Source organism: Gracilinanus agilis, chromosome 3, assembly GCF_016433145.1.
Source record: "Gracilinanus agilis isolate LMUSP501 chromosome 3, AgileGrace, whole genome shotgun sequence".
Taxonomy (NCBI): Eukaryota; Metazoa; Chordata; class Mammalia; order Didelphimorphia; family Didelphidae; genus Gracilinanus; species Gracilinanus agilis.
The window spans coordinates 11,683,345-11,709,575 of NC_058132.1; the positions used below are offsets into that span (position 1 = coordinate 11,683,345).

The 26,231-nt window shown below is 41.6% G+C and overlaps 1 protein-coding gene across 1 annotated transcript in view; it reads left to right on the forward strand.

Annotated features, from left to right (window-relative positions):
• Positions 1 to 26,231, forward strand: part of LOC123240738 (zinc finger protein 850-like) — a 67,406-nt gene that overhangs the window by 22,279 nt on the left and 18,896 nt on the right. Inside the window, exon 2 of the mRNA XM_044668451.1 lies at positions 18,283 to 18,290. Coding sequence (XP_044524386.1) covers positions 18,283 to 18,290 — 8 coding nt within the window. The remainder of the gene's footprint in view (positions 1 to 18,282; positions 18,291 to 26,231) is intronic.

Below are 26,231 nucleotides of genomic sequence, written 5' to 3' on the forward strand. Positions count from 1 at the left end.
TTAGGGCTGTCAATAACTTTGTAAAAAAGAGTCACACTGTAGTACCAAATCCTGCCAACATCACTGCAGAGATACCAAGCACAACTGAATGGTTCACGGTTGTGGACCTCTGGCGTATTTTACCATCCTGTTGCACAGAGACAGTTAGAAGCTGTTCACCTTTTCTTGGGAAGGGAAGCAAATCCTATGGAGGCATCTTCCACAAGGTTTTTTGGAGTAAACTACCATATTTTGCCAGATCCTACAGAGAGACCTTGAATCAATCACCTTTACCCACAGCAAGCTAATTCACTACATGGACAATTTGCTCCTAATGTCACCAACAGCCAAGATATGCCAAAGAGACAGTGCACACTTGCTAAGAGAACTGTGCAAGCATGGTCAAAAGTCTCCAAATCAAAGCTGCAATGGGTCCTTCCTAGAGTTGAGTATTTGGGATTTATCCTAGAGAAGGGCTCAAGGAAAATCTCCCAGAAGAGAATAGCTGATATTCAGAAGCTAAGCATGCCAAAGACAAAGAAACAACTCCATGCTATAATAGGAATAACTAGATATTGTGGACAATGGGTCCCAGGGTTTAGTTTAATTGCAAAATTTTTGCAATTTTTTGACTGAACTTACTAGGTCCATTGTCACAGAACCATTAAAGCTAACGAAAGAGCACAAGCATGCTATTGAGAAACTCAAGGCTGCAATTTTGTCAAGCCCAGCCTTGGGCAAACCATTTCACCTCTTTGTTCATGAAGACAAGGGCATAGATTCCAGTGTTCTCATGCAAACTTTGGGAGACAAATTAAGACCAATAGCTTATTATAGTTCCACCATGGACCCAGTAATCTGTGGAATGCTGATGTGTCTTAAGACTTGGTATTAGGAGGACTTCTAAGAGTGTATTCCCCACATCAAGTTGAAACTACATTGAGGAATACAAATCTGCAAGCTTTTACATCGCAGAGATTGTCAAAATACCAAGCCACGTTGCTAGGGAATGAGAATCTATCATATCATCGATGCAAGAATCTCAACCCAGCTACCTTAATGCCAGATCTACCATTACAAGGTGAGTTGAATGCATCCATAGCTGTGATGACACTCTACAGATAATGCAGAAAACCAGAGAGGATCTAGATTATATTCCCCTAGATAATTCTGACATGACACTGTTCACAGATGAATCTTCGTATTTAGTAGATGGTGTTAGGTTAACAGGGTGCAGCTGTAACAACATAAGATAAAATATTGTGGTATGCAGCATTACCTTCTAACATCAGTGCTCAAGGGGCAGAAATCTTAAGCCTCACAAAGGCTCTCCAGTTAGCAAAAGACAATTCACTTACCATATACACAGACTCTAAATATGCCTTTGGGGTAGTCCATAGCACTGGGGAAATTTGGAGACGCCATGGATTTATAACAAGCAGTGGAAAGCAGATAGAATATGGAAAATTGATTAGTGATCTCCTGGAAGCTGTCCAGTTACCTAAACAAGTGGCAATTGTTCATTGCAGAAGCCATCGTAAGCTAGTAGATATAGTGTTGCTAGGTAATCACAGGGCAGATGTAATAGCCAAATTCAAGGCAAGATATGGACCATCTTACATCTTAAGCTTGTCTTTGGGGGAAGAAACAGATTTGCAAAACACTTATTCACCAGAGGAAGTGGAGAAATGCAAGAAATAATTTGGTGCCCAATTGATGAATGACATTTGGATATCATCATCTAGAAAGCCCATTTTGCCAATTGTGTGCCAGAGTGTGCTACACACTCTGCAATGCTATACATCAGAAATGGTCACTATGGTACACATGGGATAATTGATTCCATCTGTCACCATTGAATAGCTAAAGGCATTATGACTCATGCCATAAGGGTGTGCAAGAAATGCAAAATTTGCTTGCAATTCAATCAAGGAATAACAAGAAATAAAACCTTTGGTGGGACTTGATTGTAACAATATAATTATTTAAAAAGGTAAAGCAGAAAGCCCCAGATGGCAAAGGAGCTTTAAACCTTCCTTAGGTATAAACAGGAAATTGGATAAAACAATTAAACTTCCTGTAGAATCCCCTCAACCAATCACAGTGTGTTTCTTCAGGAAGACTAGCCTCCTGGCACCAATTGATGTTTAATTGTTGATAACTAAATCAATAATATTAGAATAACAATGATAATCAATACGCATCTGACTATTGATATTAATGATGGTAGTTAAGCTCAACTTTAGGGAGTAAGACTAGATCGTACTCTCAACCTTCAATTTTCCCTAGAACTTCCTTGAGGCTGACCTGTTGCCAAGTCAAGCAACAAAAGGTCAGTAGCTGGATTGAATTTTATAAACAAAACTTTTACTTGTGGCAATCAAACAAGGGAAACTGATAGAAGGGAAGAGGGTTTTTAGGAATCCCTAAATGAAGTTTGATCTTAGCTCTAAGTACTAAATCTAACAGCTTCAGAATGTTGATAGCTGAGCTAACCAGGCCCACTGGCTCAATCAGGCCACTGGTCAATCTGGCCTGCTTTAGTGGACACTGCTTGCCTATAGACAAATTAGATAGCAGCTTGATTGAAGATAAATAGATGAATATATGCTTGGCTACTGACCCAGGGCTGACAAGCTCTGGACCAGATGGTGATGTTTAGTTGATTGAAATATATTTTTGTTCCCCAAGAGATTGTTGGGTTTGTTATTAGATGTTGCTATTGGCAAGCAAAGATAGATAAGCCTACCTGCCTAAGTAATCTAAATCCACGTTCCTCCTTCCTTCCACCCGGAGTTGATTAACCTCAACCACCCTGGATCCCTGGCTCCAAAATAAGTCTCAGGGTCCAGTCTCTGCTTCCCTTATATAGGGCACAGCCCAACCAATGATTGGTCTCATGCCCCAAGATGGCATCAGGAATCTCCCAAGATTCCAAGTGTCCAAATGCAAACCCTGCCAACAGGCATTGCTTCTTGCAAATCCTTGCAAAACTTAACTTACACCTCACCTCCCTCATGGCTCACCTACACCTCCCTCTTCCCTTACCTACCCCCACTGAAAACCAAACATCAAGCCTAGAGGCAGAAACCAAAAATAATTCAGCTAAAAAACTATTCCCTCTGAAGGAAGCACCCACCTTTATTAAGAATGGAGATATAGTTTCCCTTAAGCACCATACACCATTCATTCTCCAGGATATTGAGAGATTCAAACAAAAATTTTCTTCTTTTGAAGATGAGTGTATTGTATTTATTAAAAAGCTAGAGAGCATTTACTGGACATATGACCCCCTGTGGACTGATATTGAAAATTTGCTACAAGCTTTTTTGACAGAGAGAAAAATAAAATTGTCTCTCTTGTCAATCAGTCCCAGGGAAGGAAAGCCAATTCATTGGCCCACCCAAGACCTTAAATGTTCTCCTAACAGTGAACAAGATTACTTAAAACTGTGTCATGCTAGAGAGGCATTATTAACAGCAGTGAGGACTTGCTCTGAGAGACAAGGCACATGGACAAAGTTTGAGAATCTTGAGCAAAAAAACAGAAAATCCTTCCCAATTTATGGATAGACATATTGAGCTGGGAGGTAGATATATAGACCTGGATCTTTCCAGAGAAAGGGATATTAGGCGGATAAGAAGGCAGTTTGTAAAAAACTGTTATCAAGTGGTAAAAGATTATTTTAAAACCAACTACCTAAACTGGTTTAGTATGGACCTTGAAGAATTGAGGAGAGTAGCAGTTTATGTATTTAATGGCCATGAAAACAAAAATCAAGATAATAGTGACTCAGTAGAGGCATTAAAGAAAGAAATTAAAATTTTAAGAGAAGAAATTGAAAAAGAAAGAGCAAATCAAGCAGTGACCATAGCCCCTTTGCAAGAATCCACAAATGAAGCACAAAAGTATTATTTATGTAGAAAAAGATGTCATGTAATGTTAAACTGCCAAAACTGGAATCAGGTATTTAATAACATAAATTTTAGGAATAATGGTAATTTCAGAAATAACAATAATTATAGAAATAACAATAATAATAATCAAATAGAAACAATTACAGAAATAATAATCCAAAATGAGGCAAGTAATAACTCACAACAATATATCCAAAATGGGGTTCATCCACGCTATGCTCAGAGTAGAAATTTCCCTCAACATGAGAGATTTCCAGAGAAATGACCAAGATCTTTATGAAGGTCTGAGAGGGGGGAAAGGACTCTGGAATCAGAGAGTGAAACCTTTGATTTACCAGATTATGATATCTTAAAACCAGCAATCCCAATCCATTCTCCCTCACATAGTAATGAACCTCATGTGAACCTGAAAGTTGGGAACATATTGAATTCCTGAATTGTTTTATTTTTCTTTTCTTTTTATTTTTCAATAGAATATTTCATTTTCTCCTCTTTTCTTACTTCTTTTACTTGAAGTACATGTAACCAGTATTAATAAGGTTTTTGATTTTGAAGAATAAAGTTACAATGTCCATTAGCCCTAATATCAATGCATACCCCAAAGCTTTAGATTATAGAAACCTGCCATTAATTTTTAAATATTAAGCTTTACTTTGGGTCCTTTTGTCCCTAGCAGCTATGCCACTCTTTGGCCACAGTAGAAATTACTTGGTGCTTATTTATTGATCTACATTAGGGCCTTCTTTAATGATTCCACTCCCTCTCCTATCATGCTCCTGTCTTCCCCTCTCAAAGTCCCTTCAATCTACTCCCTCTCCTCTTACCCTCTGTGTGCTCCCATTGGGCTCCTGGGAAGAGGGGTGGGTAAAGTAAACAAATGTCATCAGGCTTGGTGGAGAGGGGGCAGAGAGAAGCTCTGCCTGAATCCCTCTGCCTTTCTAGTAAATAGGTGGTATTGCCATTTATATCTTTTATTATTTGTTAATATTTCATTAACAAATGTAGGATCAGTCTATCCATGAGAAATTGATATTTCTTTTTTTTTTTACATTTTTATTTCCATATTATTCACTGTTGTAAGTGAATGATGTTATAAAACAAAAGGCCCCAAACATATATGCAAATAAAATAATGACAAATGATATGCTTTCATTTCATTTCTACTCCAACAGTTCTTTCTCTGGAGGTAGATAGCATTCTTTTTCATAAGTCTCTCAGAATCATCCTGGATCCTAGTACTGCTGTTAGTAGCAATACAACTGTTCCACAATAATGCAGTTATTATGTATAATGTTCTCCTGGTTCTGCTTCTTTCACTCTGCATTAATTCACACAGGTCTTTCCAGCTCTTTCTGAAATCACCCTGTTCATCATTTCTTATAGCATAATAATATTCCATCATCTTCATACACCACAATTTGTTTAGCCATTCCCTAACTGAGTGACATCCCTATAGTTTCCAATTCTTTGCCACCACAAAAAGAGAATCCATAAGCATTTTTGTACAAACACATCCTTTCCCATTTTAAAAAGATCTCTTTGGGATAGAGACCTAGTGGTGATATTACTGGATCAAAAGGTATGCATGCTTTTATAGCCCTTTGGGCATAATTCCAAATTGCCCTCCAGAAATGTTAGTTTAGTTCTCAATTCCACCAGAAAAAGCATTAATGTCCCAATTTTGCCACATTCCCTCCAACATTCATCATTTTCCTTTACTGTCATATTGTCCAATCTGATAGATATGAGGGGGCAGGAACCTCAGAGTTGTTTTCATTTGCATTTCTCTAATCAAGAGAGATTTAGAACATTTTAATGAGATTATTGATAGCTTTGATTTCTTCATTTGAGAGCTGCCTCTTCGAATCCTTTGACCATTTATCAATTGGGCAAAAATAACTTGGATTCTTATAAATTTGACTGAGTTCTTCATTTATTTGAGAAATGAGACCTCTATCAGAGAAATTTATTACAAATTTTTCCCCAGTTTGTTGCTTCCCTTCTGATTGTGGTTGCATTGGTTTTGTTTGTACAAACCCCTTTTAGTTTAATATAACCAATTATTCATTTTACATCTTATTATGTTCTCTATCTCTTGTTTGGTCATAAATTCTTCCCTAATCCATAGATCTGAGTCCCCATATTTATTTATAATATCACTTTATGTTTAAATCATATACCCATTTTGACCTTATTTTGGTATAGGGTGTGAGATACTGATCTATACCTAATTTTTGTCATACACTTTTCCAATTTCTCCAGCTGTTTTTGTCAAATAGTGAGTTCTTATCCCAAAATCTGAAATCTTCAGGTTTATCAAACTCTAGATTGCTAAGGTCATTTACTCCTAGTCTATCCCATTGATACACCCTTCTATTTCTTAGTCAGTACCATGTCATTTTATCATTACTGCTTTATAGTACAGATTAAGCTCTGGGACTGCTAGGCCACCCTCTTTCATATTTTTTCATTACATTCCTTGATATTCTTGACCTTTTGTTCTTCCAGATGAATTTTGTTATTATTTTTTCTAATTCTATAAAATAGTTTTTTGGTAGTTTTGTAAAAGGGAATTCTTAGTCTCTTGCTCTAAATCAACTGGAAAAAGAGCTGGCTTGCTCAGTGGACAGAGAGCCAGGCCCAAAGACAAGAGGTTCTATTACTATAAAGACAAGCCTACAGTTAAAGGAAATAGAAACTGCTCAGAGAGGAAGTGATGTAAGAAGGAGAATTGGAGAGTGAGAGATAAAAGCAAGCAGGAAGTATGAGAAGGACTTTTCACTCTAAGTTTTCCTGAGGGTATGGTGCTGATGGCAGTGGCTTTTGACAGTTGACTGCTGGAAAATCAGATTGAAGGAGAGTGTGTGTCCATTCAGCCTGTTTGCCTAGGCTGAAGAGTTATTAATGAGACTCTCTCAAATGACAGTTTATAAGTTGTTATAATACGATTTAGGTAGGTTTTAGGTAGTACTAGGGTAGATAGTTAAATATTTCTCTCTCTCTCTCTCTCTCTCTCTCTCTCCTATTTTTCTCAATTAAAACAAAAATTTGTTAAATCTGTCAACCTCCTAATTTTAACCCCAACATTTCTTGGCAAGCCACATTGGAGTTTAATTGATTTTTTTAAAACCCTTGTACTTCGGTGTATTGTCTCATAGGTGGAAGAGTGGTAAGGGTGGGCAATGGGGGTCAAGTGACTTGCCCAGGGTCACACAGCTGGGAAGTGGCTGAGGCCAGGTTTGAACCTAAGACCTTCCGTCTCTAGGCCTGACTCTCACTCCACTGAGCTACCCAGCTGCCCCTTTAATTGATTTTTTAACCTTCTGTTCTGATTATTTTTCTCACTTGCTATTAATCTATCCCTACTAATGTTAGTTATTTAGAATTTTTAAGAATATATAAGCAATTCATTATAGTGCTGGAGATCATGGCACATGTTATGAAGGAGCAATTTCCAGCCTATCTCAAACAACTCCTGCTCCCAGAGAGCTTTACCAAGCTGGCACAACTTAAAATTTTAGATTGTCTCCAGTTACTACCATTTCTGTGATTATTTGTTATGCTAGGATCCTTACAGCTTTATCAAATTTACCAAATACTTTACCTATTTCTCTTCAACAAGAAAAACCAATGGAAAGATAGCTTAATTGAGACTCAGATAGAATACCTGGGGGGAAAACATCTCTCATCTAGCCCAAATTATCTCTCAATTACTGAAACTACCTCTCACTCTACCCAAACTGTCTTTCTGTTTCTACTGCTACTACTCCTTTTACCTAAACCATGGCAATTCAAACAGGAAATCAAGAGAAAGAAACAACAAATAATCTATCTACAGGCCTATTTCCCTTAAGAAAAGTATCCACCTTTAATTATAAAGAAGAGTTATTTTCTGTAAGACATCAAACACTATTCACCCCTCAAGATATTGAGAAATTTAAGCAGCATACCCTTTCTTTTGAGGATGATCCCATAGTGGTTATCAAAAAGCTAGAGACTATTTGTCAAACATATGCCCCCACCTGGTTTGATTTTGAAATTTTATTACAGGCATTTTTAACCAAAAGGGAGAAAAATAAGATCAACTCTTTTGCCAATCAGGCTCAGGGAAGGGGAGCAGTTCACTGACTCTGGCAAGACCCATGATGGAATGTGAATAATGAAAATGATTACATAAGACTGTGTCAGGCTAGGGAGGCATTACTAAACACCATTAGAACATGTTCTGACAGACTTGGTTCCTGTACATAGTTTGAAAATCTCAAACAAAAGATTGGTGAAAATCCTTCCAAGTTCATGGACAGACTTATTGAGCTGGGAGGTAGATATATAGACCTGGATAGTGCCAGAGAAAGAGGTGTCAGAAAGATAAGAAGGCAGTTTGTGCAAAACTGTTGCAGGGTGGTCAAGGACTATTTTAAAACCAGCTGGCCAAATTGGATTAGTATGGAACTTGAAGAATTAAGGAGAATGGCAGTATATGTATATAATGGCCATGAAAAAGGAGATGAAGATGACAGTGTATTGGTGGCGGTATTGACTAAGTGTCTTGGTGGAGGAATGAATAAAAGTATTAAGGGGACAAATTGAAAAAAGAAATGCAAATTATGAGGTTGCCATTGCCCCTTTGTGAGAATCTACAAATTAGATACCAATGTGTTTTTTATGCAGAGGAAGAGGTCACTTAATTTTAAATTATAAAAGCTGGAATCAGGTGTTCAGAAATAATGGCAACTTTAGGAACAACAACTATTCTAGAAATAACAACAATTATTCTAGAAATAATAATAACTATAGAAACATTTATATTATTGTTATGTAAATAACAATAATATAAATGCATTTAGAAATAATCATCTGAATGAGGAAAATGAAATGTTACAACAATATATCCGAAATGGGGCTTATCCATGCAACATTCAGAATGGAAATCCCCCTCAATGAGAGGAACCTCAGAGAAATGGCCAAGGATATTTATGAAGGTCTGAGAGGGGAGAAAGGACTCTGGAATCAGAGAATAAAATATTTGATTTCCCAGACATTGATATTTTAATGCCAGTTATCCCAGTTTATTCCCCCGCAAATAGAATTGAACCACATGTAACTTTGAAAGTTGGAAATACTTTTTGTGATTGTCTTTTACATACTGGCACCTCTAGATTGGTGTTAATGAGTACACCTGATGCTGATTTTAATTCCATTGGCTCTATAAATGTAGTAGGGGCATCAGGAGCACCTCTGAAGGTCCCAAAGCTTTCTCCTCAAATGGTGTCTGTGGGACCTCTATCAGCAGAACATTCTTTCCTTCTAATGCCTAACTCCCCAATAACTTTGTTAGGGAGAGAGCTTTTGTGTAAACTAAGAGCCACAATAGCCTATTTTCAAGATGGCACTATGATGCTAGAATTGCCTGGGGAATCTTTAAATTTGCTCCCTGTACTTCTCTTGGATAGCCAGGAGATGGACAAACTTCCCACCTTTGAAATACCATGTTATACCTGAATCTCTCTGGTCCACATCTTCTTCCAATGTAGGCCTACTTAAATCAGCTGTTCCTATTCAAATTAAGATAAAAGGTGGCCCACCTCCTTCTATTCCTCAGTATCCCCTATCAAAAGAAGCAATAGGGAGAAGTGCCCCAGTGATAAATTCTTTAATTGAACAGAAAAATAATAATTCCATGCAAATCAGAATATAATACACCTATCTTTCCTGTTAGCTTTAGATCAACATCTCACACCTTACACCAAGATAAATTCAGAATGGTGTAAGAGGGAAATTTAGGTATTTTATAGATATATATTTGTGGCTGCCAGGAATCAACAGTTCAGATTGATTCCGTAATTAAATCAGACCCAAGTCAGCATCGGGTTAAGGCAAGTTTATTTACAACTAGGAAGGTGAAGGTATAGGATTAAAGAGAAAGGGAGAGGCGCCTGGACGAGAGAGAAGGTTAAAAGGCTAAATAAATGAAGCTGCAAGCCACAAGGCCCAGCAACCCTGCTTAAGGCAGAGTTTGGAAGCGGCCTAGGTAGGCCAAGGAAGTCAGCCTAACTTACCCACGTGACAATACAGAGTGTAAGCGTTCTGTGGTCTCAGGAGAGGTCCTTCAGCACCAAGTTCAGAGTGGGAACTGCCTTGACAGGAAGTAACTAACATACTTAAAGAGATAGTGTCTTTCGTCACTTCCTGTGGGTCCACCTCTAATTCAAGTGGACAAATGGCAGTCTCTACATTGATTTGGACTGCCCAAAGGGCAGTCCCTTGTTCTTGATTTGTTACTTAGTGTCACGTGTGGGTAACTCGTCTCCCCTCCCCACTAAGGAAGGTGCGGAATTACATCATTTCTATGCCTAGGTTAAGTAAGAATTTAGCTATGAATGGCTAGAGTTAATTCCATTTACATAATGGGTGAATTACTTGAATATAAAGAAGGAAACTATAAGTAAATTAGATGAAAACAGTATAGTATACCTGTTAGAACTTTAGGAAAGGAAAGATTTGATGACCAAGCAAGAGTGAGAAAAAATACAAAATGCACATAAATAATTTTGATTACATTAAATTAAAAAGGTTTTGTACAAACAAAATCAATGCAACCAAAATCAGAAGGGAAGCAACAAATTGGGGAACAATATAACAAAAACCTCTGACAAAGGTCTAATTGCTCAAATATATAAGGAGTTAAATCAATTGTTCAAAAAATCAAGCCATTCCCCAATTGACAAATGGGCAAGGGACATGAATAGGCAATTTTCAGATAAAGAAATCAAAACTATCAATAATCACAGGAAAAAGTATTGCCCCTGGGACCCAGAAACCCCCATCTCAGGTGAATGCAGTCCATCCCCAGCCCTGGCCAAGCTCCTATAAGGTGGCCCACAACAGAGCTAAGGAAGCTTCATCCTGTGAGATTCAGCATGTCCTTTGTAGCCCTGTCATCAGAGTAGAAACTGTCCTTTCTAAAATCCCTCCCTTTGACCATTTCTTAGGTCCAGTCAGGAAGCATTTAGCAAGTGGCTGCTCTGTGCCAAGCACTGTGATCACCTTCTGGGAATGCAAAGGAAGGAAACAAAACCAGTCCCTGCCCACTTGGAGGTCACAGTCTCATGAGGAGAAACCACATGAGCATGTGTGTCCAGAGAAGCCCTGGGCAGTGTAGATGGGAGCCCTCTAGGAAGACTAGCATTTTTAAGGACAAGGAAAAGCTTGGAAAGGGACAGAGTATGAGGAGATGGAGGGTCCCAAACCCTTTATCAGAGCTTCAGGCTCCTCAGCTTGGCTGCAATTGCTCCCACCAAGTGACCAATGGTCTCTCCACAACTCCTCTAAGGGAGGCTTGTTATCAGAATAACTCAAAGGACAACACTGGCTGCCCCCACGTATACCATGTTGCATGAATGTTTAGGGCATTGGTAGCCCCGACATGAATAAGACAGCTCAGGGTCCAGAGAGACAGGGGAGCTGTCATTCCTTCATCTATCCATGAGGGTGATCCACTTCATCAGGGAGGGATGGATGAGTGTCTCACAATCCCAGGGATGGCACAGGGACACTCTCTGCTCCTGACCTCCATGACTTGGGGTTTGGATAGATCAGTCAGGCCTGGGAGGGAGGCTTAGAAAGAAGTTTGGGATTAGGTCAGGTGTGGGGCAGAGAGAGGAAAAGTCACATTTTTAGTGAAAGAAAAAGGATGAGAATTTAGGGTTGGAGTTAGAAAGGGTCTCTTAAGAAGGTCTATAGTAATACCAAAGGTAGCATCCAATACAGTTGGCTTTTTTCTCTCTAAAATTCACTTTTGACAGCCATTCCCCACTGGCTATAAGAGAACCTCAGTGGTAAGTGCTGAGGGATGGGAGTGTGAAAGACAGGATTGTCCTTCCCCAAGTTCAAGGAGGAAAGAGACTGGGAAGGGCTGGGTTCAAGATGGGCAGAGACAGGTATCAGGGGAGAGAGCCTGGGCTGGTAGAGGAGAAATGCCCCCAGTGAGGAGGGCAAGTCCCCTGGGTGAGAGCTGGAGAGCTGAGTGAGGCAGGGGCATGGCAGGAAGGTGGCATCAAAGACCAAATCTTGTTCTTGGAAGTCAAAGTCCAGGGAAGCCATCTATCTGGCCTGGTCTCTTGGCTTTACCCTATCTGGTCCCTGCAATTAAATGCTTGTTTCCTACAAACAAAATATGTAGAAGAGAAATTGTAGGAAATTACCCAGGGAAGATGGACCAAGAAAGGCTTCTTGCAGAAGATGTAATTTTGGTACAGACCTGGAGGAGTCCTGGGAACTCAGGAGGCAGAGACTAGTGGGGGCAACAGTGCAGGCTTGGGGAGGAGACAGAGATCCAGTAAAAATGCAGGTCAGGAGATGAGAGACTTATGTGAGGAAAAGCAAGAAGACCAGTGTCACTGAATCCTGATAATATGGAAGAGAATAAAGGGAGAGCAAGGAAGGGTAAGGGGGGAGCTCTCAGTGTGATCAGCCTGGTAGGTGGCTCCCCAGGTAGAATATCAAACCCTGGGATGGTTTGGAAGTCTGATAGGGTCTAGGTTGAAGAGGGGTCATTCTGGTGGTAGTGGCATTCCAGATAATAGAGGGCAGAGCTTGGAGTGGAAAGGCTGGCACAGTGCTGAGATCCTGCCCTTGGGTATGTGCAGTTGGAAAATTTGCCACACCTGAGTTAAATTCCCAGCATTCTTTTAAGGAAGTCCTCATTTGACATACAGGAGGGTGGGAGATAAATTTGGCTGAGACCCATGCTGTGGGGCTCTTTTTGGGGGGGAGCTTGAGCTTTGCTTTGGTTAAAGTGTGGCAGGTGTGGGTCTCCGGCTCTGGTCACTGAACTGAATTAATCCCTTTCCCTCTCATTTTTGTTATTAAATCTTTTTAATTTAAAATTATCTGAAGTATTTATTCATTTTTACTCCTACATTTTTTTTGGCAGACCATGAAAGGATAGAATTTTTTCTCCTCCTGTGTTTATCCCTTCACCCTTCTTCCTTTTCCCTCCAGGAAATCCTTCAGAGCTTTCCCAGACTCATTGCCTACAGGTGCTATTGAAGGAAGGCTCTGATTTCAGGACTTCAGAGCCTGTTCTGGTGGGACTGTGGGGACTGGGAGGACCCACCCAGAGTACACTCCTTCCAAACAAGGTCTGAAATATCTCTACCTTCCATCTGAGCTGAGATGTCTCTGCTTTCTTCCCATGGAGCCCAGATTTTTGTGCTTCCTTTGGGGCTGAGATTTCTCTGCCTTATCCCTTTTGCTGCCCCTGCTTGTGGCTGCCACTTTTCACTGGGCCTCATCCTTCTTGTCTGAACTCCTTGAATGTCCTTCAGAAATGTCAGCAGCAGTTCTTCTCCCAGACCTAGCTCCAGGGGCTGCTCTCTGCCACAGGTGCAGTTGTAGGACAGTGAGTTTTGTCCAGTGAGAGCAAATGCTAATTCTGGCCCAAAGAAATACACCTCAAACTTTGTCATCCTAAGGCATGAAAGTGTTTATTCAAGAATGTTTACAGATAGTTTAGCCAGGAGAATGGAAAAACCCATTGTGATCAATGGAATAGCCCTGGGGCTGGGGAACAGTGGAATTGTCCCCTGTAGGATTTCAGGATTCTCCATTTTACTAAGAGTCTGGGGGGTTGGTTCTTTCCATTCATGGAAACTCTCAGCCTTTCCACAGATTATTCCTTCCCTGAGTGTGACAGGGCTGTTCCAGCCCCAGAAGCAAGGAATGGGTCAGTTAGGGGTGCAAAGATCCCCAGTGCACTTAGGTGATGTTCTTCTCACAACCCCATTCCTTTTTGCCAGCCTTTCAAGGGGATTTTGGGTGCTGGGAGGTCGTTTCTCAGTCTTGCAATCTCTTATAGAAGGGCATGAAGCCATAATATCGTCCATTAGGCTTCAGGTTACCTCAGGTGTTCCCCCCCACTCTGCAGGTTTGGAATGTCACAGAAACCCTTATCAACCTGGAGGAAGTGCACAGAGAAAGCATAAGAAGACATCTACTTTTCTACATTCCAATTTACATTCTCTACAATTAAAAAGCATAAGATCTAAAAGCACCAATAAAAAAGATTTGAAAGCATTTCTAAGCTTTTCAAGCATCATATAGCCCTGCCAGCTCACATCACTACTACTTGTCCAGGCTCCCATCATATCTCCAAGGCTCCGGAGGGCCATTCCCAGCCTTCTCACTGGATCACAGCTACAGGACTTTCACATGTCACCCATCCTATCCCTTGGAGTTAAAGGTTGGCTTCAGGAGTCATTGATGCTCTGACTGGTCTCATCTGCTCTGGGATCCCTAGCCCCTTCTGCCTTCTGGGCCTCTGCAGGAGGATGAGGGACCATAAAGAAGGAATGAGTGAATCTGAGAAGTAGTCTTTGATTTCTGACCTTCCTTTTCTAGTCTGATCCTACCTGCTGTCCTCTTCTTCTTTTGGTTGGAATCTCCCCCTGAAGACAGGGCCAGGGGCTTTGTTTCTCCTTTGGATTTTCACCCTGTATAAATGCCTGTAGGGCAGCATCCTGCCTAGGAAGAAAGAGAAAGACATCTCCCACTCTGGGATCCCTGTTCCTTCTAGCTCAGACAAGAGGAAACAAAGACCTGATCCAAGCTGGGAGCCTGGAGCCAGAGGGAATGGCATGCATGGCCTTCTTATACTGACTGCTCATCCTAGGAAGAAATACGGTATAATGAAGAATCATAACTCAGGAGACCCCAGTGAAAATGACAATTTTGTAAATTCTTTAGAATCTACAAAATGAAGGGGGAAAAGTCTTAATTCTTTCTCATAGAAAAGAAGGAAGCTCAAGGCAAAATAAAGATTACAGAAAGAGAAATCATGTTTTAAGGAAGAAATCATAATGATGAACAAGTGAAAAGAGATTTTTATCTACACCTAGCCTCTACCTGGACCTGAATTTTGTGTGCAAAATCTCTATTAACATCCAGGCTGTTTTTCCTTTCAGATGGGCATTGAAGGGAACCCTGTACCTCCTAAGTCAGCTCCTTGCCCTTTGGAAGATATTGTTAATCAAACTGGTTAGTTCTTCACTGCATAAGGAACCATTAAAGAATTCTTAGCTTTGACCCCTTGGACATCATCCTAAACCTCCTGAGGGTCCAGAACCTCCAAAGGGCTGCAGTTCAAGAGAATCAACTGAATCATGCTGTTCATTTTCTCAGAGAAGGATGATAGACTCAACTTTTGAGTATGAGACGTAATAAATGGTATATTGTTAAATTAGATGAATGTTTAGTATTTCTGCACTAAATGGTATGATATCTTCAGATCTGAAGAGAAAATAAGGACATTTTTATTCCACATTGAAAATTAGTGCATGAGAGATAAAAAGAGTATCTTATTTCTCAGCTTAGGATATAAATTTTTTTTTTAAATTTTTTATTTTAAACCCTTAACTTCTGTGTATTGACTTATAGGTGGAAGAGTGGTAAGGGTAGGCAATGGGGATCAAGTGACTTGCCCAGGGTCACACAGCTGGGAAGTGTCTGAGGCTGGATTTGAACCTAGGACCTCCCGTCTCTAGGCCTGGCTCTCAATCCACTGAGCTACCCAGCTGCCCCTAGGATATAAATTTTACCAAGAATGATGGTGTGATAGTGCCTACAAAATAATTAGAACAGGATATCTGGAAGGTTACCTGAGCCTGAGAAAATTGTAAGTATAATCGACAAGTGACATTTAAAGAAAAGTTAGTAAAGACAGTGGAGAAAGACTGTCTTCTACTAAGCACAGAGCATGTTCAGGTACAGGGTTTGAGTTGTAGTCTAGCTGCAGAGAGGCTGGTCAGGTCCCTCCTCCATTCTGAGCTCTTGGCCTGACTTGTGAAGAGTGATGCGAACCCTGGGCCTGCCTGTGTCACAGCTCCATTGTGAGCTTTCAGTGTTATTGTTCATGAAGCTATTTCGAAAATCAACCATCTTGCAGATGGAGGCATGTTGGGGCGGGTTGTTTGAACAGCCTGAGCTAGCACAGCACATGGGTTTATTTTCTAATGATTAGTAATAAATCTTACAAAAACAATAATATTTTTAAAGTTATCATTATATATTCGTTTTTATTTTTACATGAATCCCTGAAGGCCATAGAAATGCTGGCTGTGATGAATTCTTTTCCTGTGGAATGAGGGATACAAAAATACTGCTTGAAACCCAGGGAGAAGAGACAGAGAGTTGGAGGAGTTCATTATTCAGTTATTCAGCTTCTCCCTGGAGCCCCCCAAGTCACCCCTAACTGGTGAAAGTCTGATCCTTCTGAGACCTGAAAACCAAATTCTGTGGAAGAGGAAGAAGTTCTTTGGGATGCTTAAGGCAAAGGAAGTGCAAAAAGCCATAGACTAGATGGAATCTCGGACCCGGGTCTGACAGAGAAATACACAGTAATTGTTCCTAAAATACAGGAATTGGGGCTTTCCCACGTCAGGGCCCTGCTATTAGCATCAATACGGCACAGGAACCAGCCATCCTCCCGCCCCTAATTCAGGACAAGGACCAGCCTGTCAGCCTCAGTTTGGGCCTCTCTGAGATGAGGAGGTCGGGCTCAGGGGCTTCTTGGGTTCCTTCTCACCCGAGATCTGAGCTCTCCTCCGAAATGCTTCCGTGTTTCTTTCCTTGGCCGCCTCCTATATCACAGGAAGGAGGCCGAGGAGGATCAAAGCTAAAACTGCCAGAAACGAAAGGAAACTAAAAGGACAGGATTGCAGCCAGGGAGACTGGGAACACTAGGTGCGTGGCCCCTCCTCCTCCAGGACTCCAGAAGTAAGATGTAAGACTTCATTTCCCAAAATGCCAGTGGCATGACGTCTTCTAGGTTTTTGCGCTCCCATTGAGGAAGACTCCATTTCCCAGAATGCCCGGGTCTTGGCTTCATCCATGTTTTGGCACCTTTCCCTGTGCAGTCCCAGGGCATGCTGGGACTCTCTAGAGGGCGGTCTATGTTCCTGTAGCGTTTACACTGCCCTTTTTTGGGATTTTTTTCCTTGAGAGGGGGAGGGGAATCAATGTAAAAGTTGCAGCCGGGGATTCTACTGTGGAGAGTTTCTGCTCCCCTAACTGCGGGGGAGCGAGAAGACCCGGGTGGACCAGTTACGGGTAACTGAGCCTGGGAGTCGGGGTTAGAGTTGGGGGAAGGGAGAAGCTCTGTTGCATGGGCTACCTGAGAGACTGGACAGGGGCTTTGGGGTGGGGGTGGTGGGGCGGTGTGAGTGTGTGTGGTTGGGAGAGGGGATGTCCCTGTTAGTCTCTGTATGTCTCGTGTGTCTCTGTGTCTGTTCATTGCTTTAAAGGACCCTAGAAAAGGGGCAAATACGGAAGTGCTGGTGTCCGACGGGGGCGGCTCTGTCTGGAGCAGGAGCTGGAGGCGGGGCTTTGCCCTACCGCAGAGGAGAGAGTGGGTCCCCTTCCACCTCCCTCCCCCCACACACCCCCCCCCCCACACACTCACAGCGGAGCCAGCACCAGCTGGGGGAGGGATGCAGTCACTGGATAGGGGCAGGGCTGATCTTGCCCTTCCCCGAAGGTCGAAGGGGAGAAGCAGCCAACAGGAGCCTGGTTGGAGTGGGGGGGAAGTAGAGGATGATGCCCACGCCCACAGGCCACGGAAGGAGTTCTGATTTCAGGCTCAGAAAAAAATGTCAACACTTTTCCACCAACCTCACCTGATGCCCGTGCCCCACTCCATTAACCAGCAATCTCTCCTCCTAGGAGTCCCCTTCAATCCATCCTGTACACTCAATGCAGTTTCTGAATGGAATGAAGCCAAAGAGAGCAGCAGAGAGGATGGAGAGGCTTCTTCTTGGCCAGTCCAAGGTCCTTTCCAATCTTGAGGTTCCCTGTCCCCTCTGCTTAGGGAGAGTCTCCCCTGAGGCCAGGGGAAGGGCCCTGGGAGCTCCTCTAAGCCCTCCCCCTCTCTAATTCCCCACAGGTGTACAAAGAGGAAGTCTCCCTACCTTGGAATTCCCACCCCTTGAAGGACCACAGTCCGGGCCAAGCAGAGACCCTGGAGCCAGAGGGAATGACCCCTAGGACCCAGAGGCACCAATCCCAGGTGAGTGCAGTCAATCCCCAGCCCTGGCTAATCTTCCCCAGGCAGTAATCCAGCAGAACTAAGACCTCTGTCTTTCCCAAGCTTCCAGTGGTGCCATCACTGCTTGCTGTCAGTGTGACCTCAAAGGTCACCAACAATTCCCAACTGTGTTTTGGGGGTTTTCCAGGGCCTCTGAAGCCCCTGCCTGGTGAGCCAGCCCAGGTTCCAGAGTGACAGTCATTTATTCATCCACCTCCAGTGTGACACAGTACATTAGATAGGGATGGCCATGGGTCCCACCATTCCAGGGATGGCCCAGGGACAGTTTCTGCTTCTGATCTCCAGGTTCTGGGGTTGGGACAGGTCAATCAGGCCTACCAGGGAGGCTTTGGAAGAAGTTTGGGGTGAGATCTGGTGAGGGCACACACAGGAAAAGGCATATTTTTAGAAGAAGAAAAAGAATGGGAATTCCAGTGGAGGGCTAAAAGGTCTGCTTTTCAAATTTCAATTAAACTATCAGGAACTTAGAGAACATTTAACATATGGAGACTTTGTCTTTCCTTTTCTTATTAAAATAATTTAGGGGGCAGCTGGGTAGCTCAGTGGATTGAGAGCCAGGCTTAGAGACGGGAGGTCCTGGGTTCAAATCCGGCCTCAGACACTTCCCAGCTGTGTGACCCTGGGCAAGTCACTTGACCCCCATTGCCTACCCTTACCACTCTTCCACCTATGGGTCAATGCACAGAAGTTAAGGGTTTAAAATTAAAAATAATAATAATAATAATAATTTACCTTGAACCTAACAGAATAATCTATCCTCTTGCTTTCTCAATATTTTTCATTTTGATTCCTCTATTTTTTAACTTAAAAATTTATTTAGAATATTTTTCCATGGTTATATGATTTATTTTCTCTCCCTTTCCTCTTTCTCCCTTCTCCTAGAGCTGACAAACGATTCCACCGGGTTGTACATGTATTATCCATCAAAACCTATTTCTATATTATTTGTATTTGTAATAGTGATCCCTCCCAAAATCAATCAATTAATTAATTTGAAAAGCTTTTTTTTGCATATTTACATGATCCTTTTTCTTTCCCTCCCCCCTCCCAGAGCCGATAAGCAATTCCCCTGAGTTGTACAAATGTTATTACTTGATACTTATTTCCATATTGTTCATTTTTGCTATAGAGCGTTTTTTTTCAGTCCTGAACCCCAAATCATATATATGTGTATATATACATAATGTATACACACACACATATACATGTGATGAGTGATGTCAAAGGTTTTGCTTTTCATTTCTACTCCCATGGTTCTTTCTCTCATGGTGGATAGCATTCTTTTACATAAGTCCTTCAGGAATGTCCTGGCTTGTTGCATTGTTACTAGTAGTAAAGTCCATTACAATGATTTTTCCAGTGTTTTACATTCTGTGTATAATGTTCTGCTGGTTCTACTCATTTCACTCTACATCAATTCAATGAGGTTCTCCCAGTTCATATGAAAAACTTCCAGATCATCAGTACTTACAGCACAATATCCATCACCATCATATACCAAAATTTGTTCAGCCATTCCCTAATCAAGGGACTTCCCCCTCGTTTTCCAATTTTTTGCCACCACAAAAAGCACATCTAAAAATATTTTTGCATAAGTATTTTTCATTATTACCTCTTTTGGGATACAAACCCAGTAGTGTTATCTCGAGGCAGTGTTATAGCTGAATCAGAGTACATGCAGTCTTTTAAAGCTCTTTGGGCATAATTCCACATTAATTTCCAGAATGGTTGGATCAATTCATAACTCCACCAACAATGTATTAGTGTCCCAATTTTACCACATCTCCTCCAACATTTATTATTTTCCTTTACTGTCATATAGGCCAATCTGTTAGGGGTGAGATGGTACCTCAGAATTGTTTTGATTTGCATTTCTCTCATTAGGAGAGATTTTTAACACCTTTTTTGTACTTTTTTTTTTTTTATATATTTCTTGTGTTTGTCTTGGTAAATAAATTCCAAAATATTCTATACTATTTAAAATGATTTTAAATGGAGTTTCTCTTTCTAACTCTTGCTGCTGAGTGTTGCTGGCAATATATAGAAATGCTGATGATTTATGTGGGTTTATTTTGTATCCTACAAAATTGCTAAAGTTGTTAATATTTCCACTTGATTTTCTAGGATTCTTTAAGCATACCTTCATATCATCTGCATGGGCATCCTCACTTCACTCCTGATCTTATTGGGAAAGCTTCAAACTTGTCACCATTGCAGATGATACTTGCTGATGGTTTTAAATATATATTGTTCAATATTTTGAGGAAAGCCCCAACTATTCCTATACTTTCTACTGTTTTCAGTAGGAATGCGTCTTGAACTTTGTCAAAGGCTTTTTCTGCATCTCTTGTGATTTCTTTTGGTTTGGTTATTGAAATGGACAATTCTGTGGATGGTTTTCCTAATATTAAACCATCCTTGCATTACTGGTATAAATCCTACCTGGTCATAGTGAATAATCTTTGTGGTGACTTACTGTAGTCTCTTTGCTAATTTTCATTCATTCATTCATTCATTCATTCATTCATTTATTTATTTATTTATTTTAAGACCCTTGTACTTCGGTGTATTGTCTCATAGGTGGAAGATTGGTAAGGGTGGGCAATGGGGGTCAAGTGACTTGCCCAGGGTCACACAGCTGGGAAGTGGCTGAGGCCGGGTTTGAACCTAGGACCTCATGTCTCAAGGCCTGACTCTCACTCCACTGAGCTACCCAGCTGCCCCCATTTATTTATTTTTTGAGATTATTTTTTATTTTGAATATTTTCTCCTACTTATATATTTCATGTTCTTTCTCTCTCCCCATTCCACTGGGTTTTACATGTATCATTGATCAAGACCTAATTACATATTATTGATAGTTGGACTAGAATTATCATTTAGTGTCTACATCCCCAGTAATATCCCCAACAGCCCATGTGTTCTCTTTGCTAATTTTTTATTTAAGGTTTTTGCATCTATGTTCATGAAGGACATTGGTCTGTAATTTTCTTTCCCTTTTTCTGGTGTGCCTGGCTTTGGAATCAGTACCCTACTTGTGTCATAAAAAGAATTTGGTGAGGTTCCTTCTTTGCTCATTTTGTCAAATAATTTGTATAGTATTGGGGTTAGTTGTTCTTAAAATGTTTGATAGAATTCACTTGTGAATTCATCTGGCTGTGGGGATTTTTTCTTAGGGAGTTCCTAGACAGCTTGTTCAATTTCTTTTTCTGAGATGGGATTATTTAAGTATTCTATATCCTCTTTTGTTAATCTAGGCAATTTATATTTTTGTAAACATTCACTCATTTCACCTAGATTGTCCTACTTATTGGCATGTAGTTGGGCAAAGTAGCTCTTAGTCATTACCTGAAATTCTTCTTCATCAGAGGTGAGATCACCTTGTGGGGAAAATTCTATTAGCAGAAACACTAATAAGAGAATCAAAATCTACAAGCCAAAAAGAATAGGTTTATTGAGAGAGGGCTGGTGAAGATCAAGACGAAAGACCCTGAGCCTGAGCAGATGGCCTGTTTTTATGCCCAGAAATCTGATGACATAGTATCAGATGAAAGACAGTTAAAATTAAAATAGAATGAACATAAATCTTCCACATAGGCAGGTCTTACTGAATGACCAAGTGCTGAATAAGCTGGGAAGTACAGGAATCCTCACTCTGGGTGGTCACTAATGTCTGTTATTATGATGAATCTTTCCAAGGCCTCTGCAACAAGAGGTCAGGCTCTGATTTTTGCTGACAATTCCTATCCATGTCAGGAGTCAGTCACCTCGTATAGCTCAGGATGGCAGCTAAGGATGCCTGACCTAAGCCATGGCACTTGGGAGATGGGTGTCCTGGACTCCTGACTCACTGTCTTCCGCCGTACATGCAGCACAGTGTGGGGGGCTTGATAGGAACCTTTGGGTAACAGACTTCAGGTCAAAGTACCTGTCAGCCAGGTTTCATACCAGCCTCAGCCATACAGTGATCCCTTGTCAAGGGAGGTCCCTCCTCCAGTCACTAGCACTTTGAGATATGAGCCAGCACCATCTGGATTCTTTGCTTTAAGTCACAAGCAGATATTTGGACCATGAGCTTCCTCCACCCTCCACTAGACAACCTGCTGAATGTTTGGTTTCACAGGTTACAAGAATCTGTCTGAGGATGGCAAAAGGAGAAGAAAGAGGAAGACAAGAATTGAGGCCAGAAGGGAGAGAGAGCTGAGTCTCCTTTCAGGGGGCTGACAAGGAAGGCTAAGGTGGGGGTTTGTCACACAGGGGTTTAGGTGGCAACTTGTGTAACATGTACAATCCAAATAAAGTTTTGCTATTAGAAAAGGAAAGACACACCCAGAAAAAGATGCAACAGGTCTTGTGTTGGAGCTGTGAGATGACACTTGTTTCACACATTATCCAAAGGTTCTGAAAAGGAGGACGAAACAAACTTCCATGGAAAGGTTTTTCTTGAAATGGCTTCTATGGCCTAGTACATGGTCAGTGTTTGTGTATGTACCATGTGCTGCTGAAAAGAAGGTATATTCCTTTTTATCCCTATTCAGTTTTCTCCAGATATCTATTAGCTCTGATTTTTCTAACATTTCATTTATTTCCCTTACTTCTTATTCATTTTTTGGTTCAATTTATCTAGTTCTCATAGGGGGGAAGGTTGAGGTTTCCCACTAATATGGTTTTACTGTCTCTTTCCTCCTTAAGCTTCTTTCGTTTGTCCTTTAAAAATCTGGATGTTGTACCATTTGGTGCATATATGTTGAATACTGATGTTTCTTTTTTTGTTTTCTTTTTTTTTTAAACCAGGTGAGGGCTAGAGAATGTGAGTTAAGTGAGTTGCCCAGGGTCACACAACTGGGAAGTATCTGTGGCCAGATTTCATCACAGAACCTCCCCTTTCTAGACTTGGCTCTCAATCCCCTGAGTTACCCAGCTGACCCTCTGATATTTCTTCATTATTTATTTTGTCAAGATGTAATTGCCTTCCTTATCTCTTTTAATCAAAACTATTTTTACTTTAGCTTTGTCTGAGATCATGATTGCTGCTTCTGCCTTCTGTCTTAGATGTAGCCCGATAGATTTTGCTCCAGCCTCCTACCTTTACCCTGAGTGTATCTACCTGCCTCCAATGTGTTTCTTGTAGACAACATATGGTAGAATTCTGCCTTTTAATTTATTCTGCTCTCTGCTTTCTTTTTTTGCGTGAGTTCAGCCCATTCACATTCATAGTCATGATCATGTCTGCATATTCCCCTCCATTTTGTCTTCCTCCTTTCATACTTTCCCTCCCCTCTAGTGTTTCATTTTTAGTCAGTCTCCCCCCTTTTCCCTCCCTTGTATTACCCCCCTCCCTATTCCTCTTCTTATTGTTCTTTTTACTAGAGGGCCTTTTGAACATCCTGCAAATTCTCCTCCCCTCTAGCCCCCGTTTCTTATTACCTTGTACTTCTCTGTAGGACAAGAGACAGTTCTGTCCCCCAATGGGTCTGCCTGTTCTTCCCTCTCTGAGCCAGTTCCAGGGAGAGTGAGGTGTGATTTTTACCTGTTGCCAGCTTCTTCCTCTCTTCCATTGTTCTGGTCTTCTCCCCTTCCACTGTAGGCACTTCTTTATGTGATAGATTTTACCCTCTTTTACCTCTTTTCCCATTTCTTTTAGTTTTATCCTCTTTTCACCCTCCTTGTTTTCTATATATTTTTGGCATATCATTCTAAACAGCTTTCCCTGCTCCCTTTGTGTGGACCTCTAGCTGCTAAGATAATGATAACACTTTTTAAGGCTTACAGATATCCTCTTTCCATTTAGGAATATTTGCCATTTGACCGTATTGAAGCTCTTCCATTTTTTTCTTTCTCCTGTGTAAAGGGAAGCCCCTCCCCCAGAAATCACATGCTGGGGTTGTCCTAGCTGAGTCCTTGAGAGCACTGCAGTGGGAGGTCCCAGGAGAAGGGAGCTGGACTCAGTGACCAGGAAAGGAAAGGAGACTGACCCGGGGCTAAAGGAGGAGGTTTAGGAAGGGCTTTCTGGAAGTGTTGTTTTTTTATTTTTAAATTCCCTCTGACACAGTGGTGACAGGACAGCGGCTCAGAGAGCCCTGAGCACCCATGTGGCTAGTTTGAGAAGAGACTTCCATGCCCGTCTGTCTGTCCTCTCTTATTCACGTAGATATATATCAGGTCTACAGGCGGCAACCACTAGAAGCTGGAGAAGAATCCTCCCTTTTTATAAGCCTTTTTAGTTCTAGAACAGAATAGAGCAGGTCATTCTCACCGTTTGTCCCGTTGCTACTGCCATTCCTGCCCCTGCTCTGCCCACTGCCTGACTTGGGGTAAGATTGGCCTCCTGTGGCCCAGCCTTGGCTTAGTTGGGGGGGGGCGGTGTTGGAGAGAGAAGCGGCCTAGAGCTTTGTGTGCTGGCATCTATGGGGGCAGCCCTGGTCCTGGCCATGAGGGTCCTGCTGGCTCGTGGCGCCTGCACACAGCCCAGCTTTGGTCCGAGTGGTGACAGGCAGCCATTGCCTGGTGCTGTGAGCTACAGGCTGACAGCCTCAGTCAGCCTCTTCACTTCCTCTCTTGACTGTTGTTGCCCAGGTTTCCACAGTTGCAGGGCTTGGCTTAGATCCTTTTGTTTTTCATAATAAACTTCTGGAAAATTAATGTTGAATTGTGTAATAATGCAAGATTGTGGCAGAAGCTTTCTGCTTCTGCAATTTCAAACTTATAGAAAGACAGTTGGAGGTCTTAGAATCTTCAGAAAGTCAGTTGGAGCCTGAGGCTATAAATAGGGCTGAAGTCCAGCTGATGGGGCTTTTGCCTTCTGGCTTTGGCTTTGCCTGTTGGCTCTGCTTTTGGCTCTGCCTTGGCCTGTGCTTATTTTGTCTTAGGTAAATTTGGACCTGTCTGATTTCTCTGGACCTCTCCCTGATCTCTCCATTACATCCCTGCTATTTCCTTGAATTTCCCTTTGGGCCCTGGGAGGAAGGGTGGCTTGGTGATTGGACATTGTGGGTTTAGTTTTCTGTAGGCAAGTAGGAAGTTCTTAAATCAAGCTATCCTTTATTTTATTGATCTAGTAAATACTTTACTTTAAGGCAGTCAGATCTTCCTGACTGGTAGAGCAGGCTCTCAGTCTAATCCCCTCCTGTGACCCTTCCCTCACCATTGGCTTTCTCCCTAGTGGCTGTTACAAAATCCTAAACCCCTCTCTCCTTCTGATTATCCCTGACATTAATAAATCCTCTTTGTTATCTACTCAAAGCCTCTGGTGAATCATTGTATCAAAAATTAAGGCAAGGACTAAAGAGGGAAGGAATTATTTTCTTTTATTTCTTGAGGGAACCGCAGGTATCCATCTTGGCAGGAAGTACCTACCCGAGACTTCCTGCAGCCATCAGTTTCACTGGCAGGGAGGAGCCCTTTGACTCCTCCCTCAAGGGATTTTAGAAATTAATAAGAGAAGCCCTCCAGCCAGATTTAAAATATTTCTGACTGGCCCAATCCCCCTGTACCTTAGAGACCTTCTCTGGTTGAAGAACCTCAGCCTATTTCCTTAGTATCCTCTATCTCTAGCCTTGGTGAATAAGCCTGTTTGAGCTGCCCTCCTGTATACTCCCATTCATTCCCTTACCTTCCTATATACCACCTCATTGATCCCTTCCCTACACTTAGCTACCCCTTTCATTCCTCCTCCAAATCACCTATATCCCTTTTATCCATCCTCACTACCCAAATTGCCTGAGACCTGCATAGATTGCTCGCCAATTAATGCTATCAAAAAGTGGGTAAAGTTAGCGAACTACCTAAAATCATCTGATCCAACCAAAATGAAGTTAGCTAGGATAACATTTATCCTATCTAGCATCTCAATGATTTCTTGGGCCTTAATGTAGGGTATGGTGGATTTTTGGTTTATAAGGGTCCCTAATCTCGTGCATAAACTTCTAGATATCTATGATTATTATAAATTGTGTGCTCTGACCCTGGCTGAGTGTATTTACTTCATCCCAACAGCCATAGCCATAATCCCAACAATCTGGCAATTCCTTGAGGTCTCAAAAAATGTTTTCTCTCACCTGTGGCAATGGTTCAACTCAATTACATCACAAAAGAAAGATACTGATCCTGGGGAACTAGTAGATAACATCAAACTACTATTCCAAGTATTAAAGCAGATAAGGGAAGGAAAGGAACTGGACAAGCACACAGCTAGAGATTGTGGAGTCCAAGAACCTAGGGAATAACAACACCAA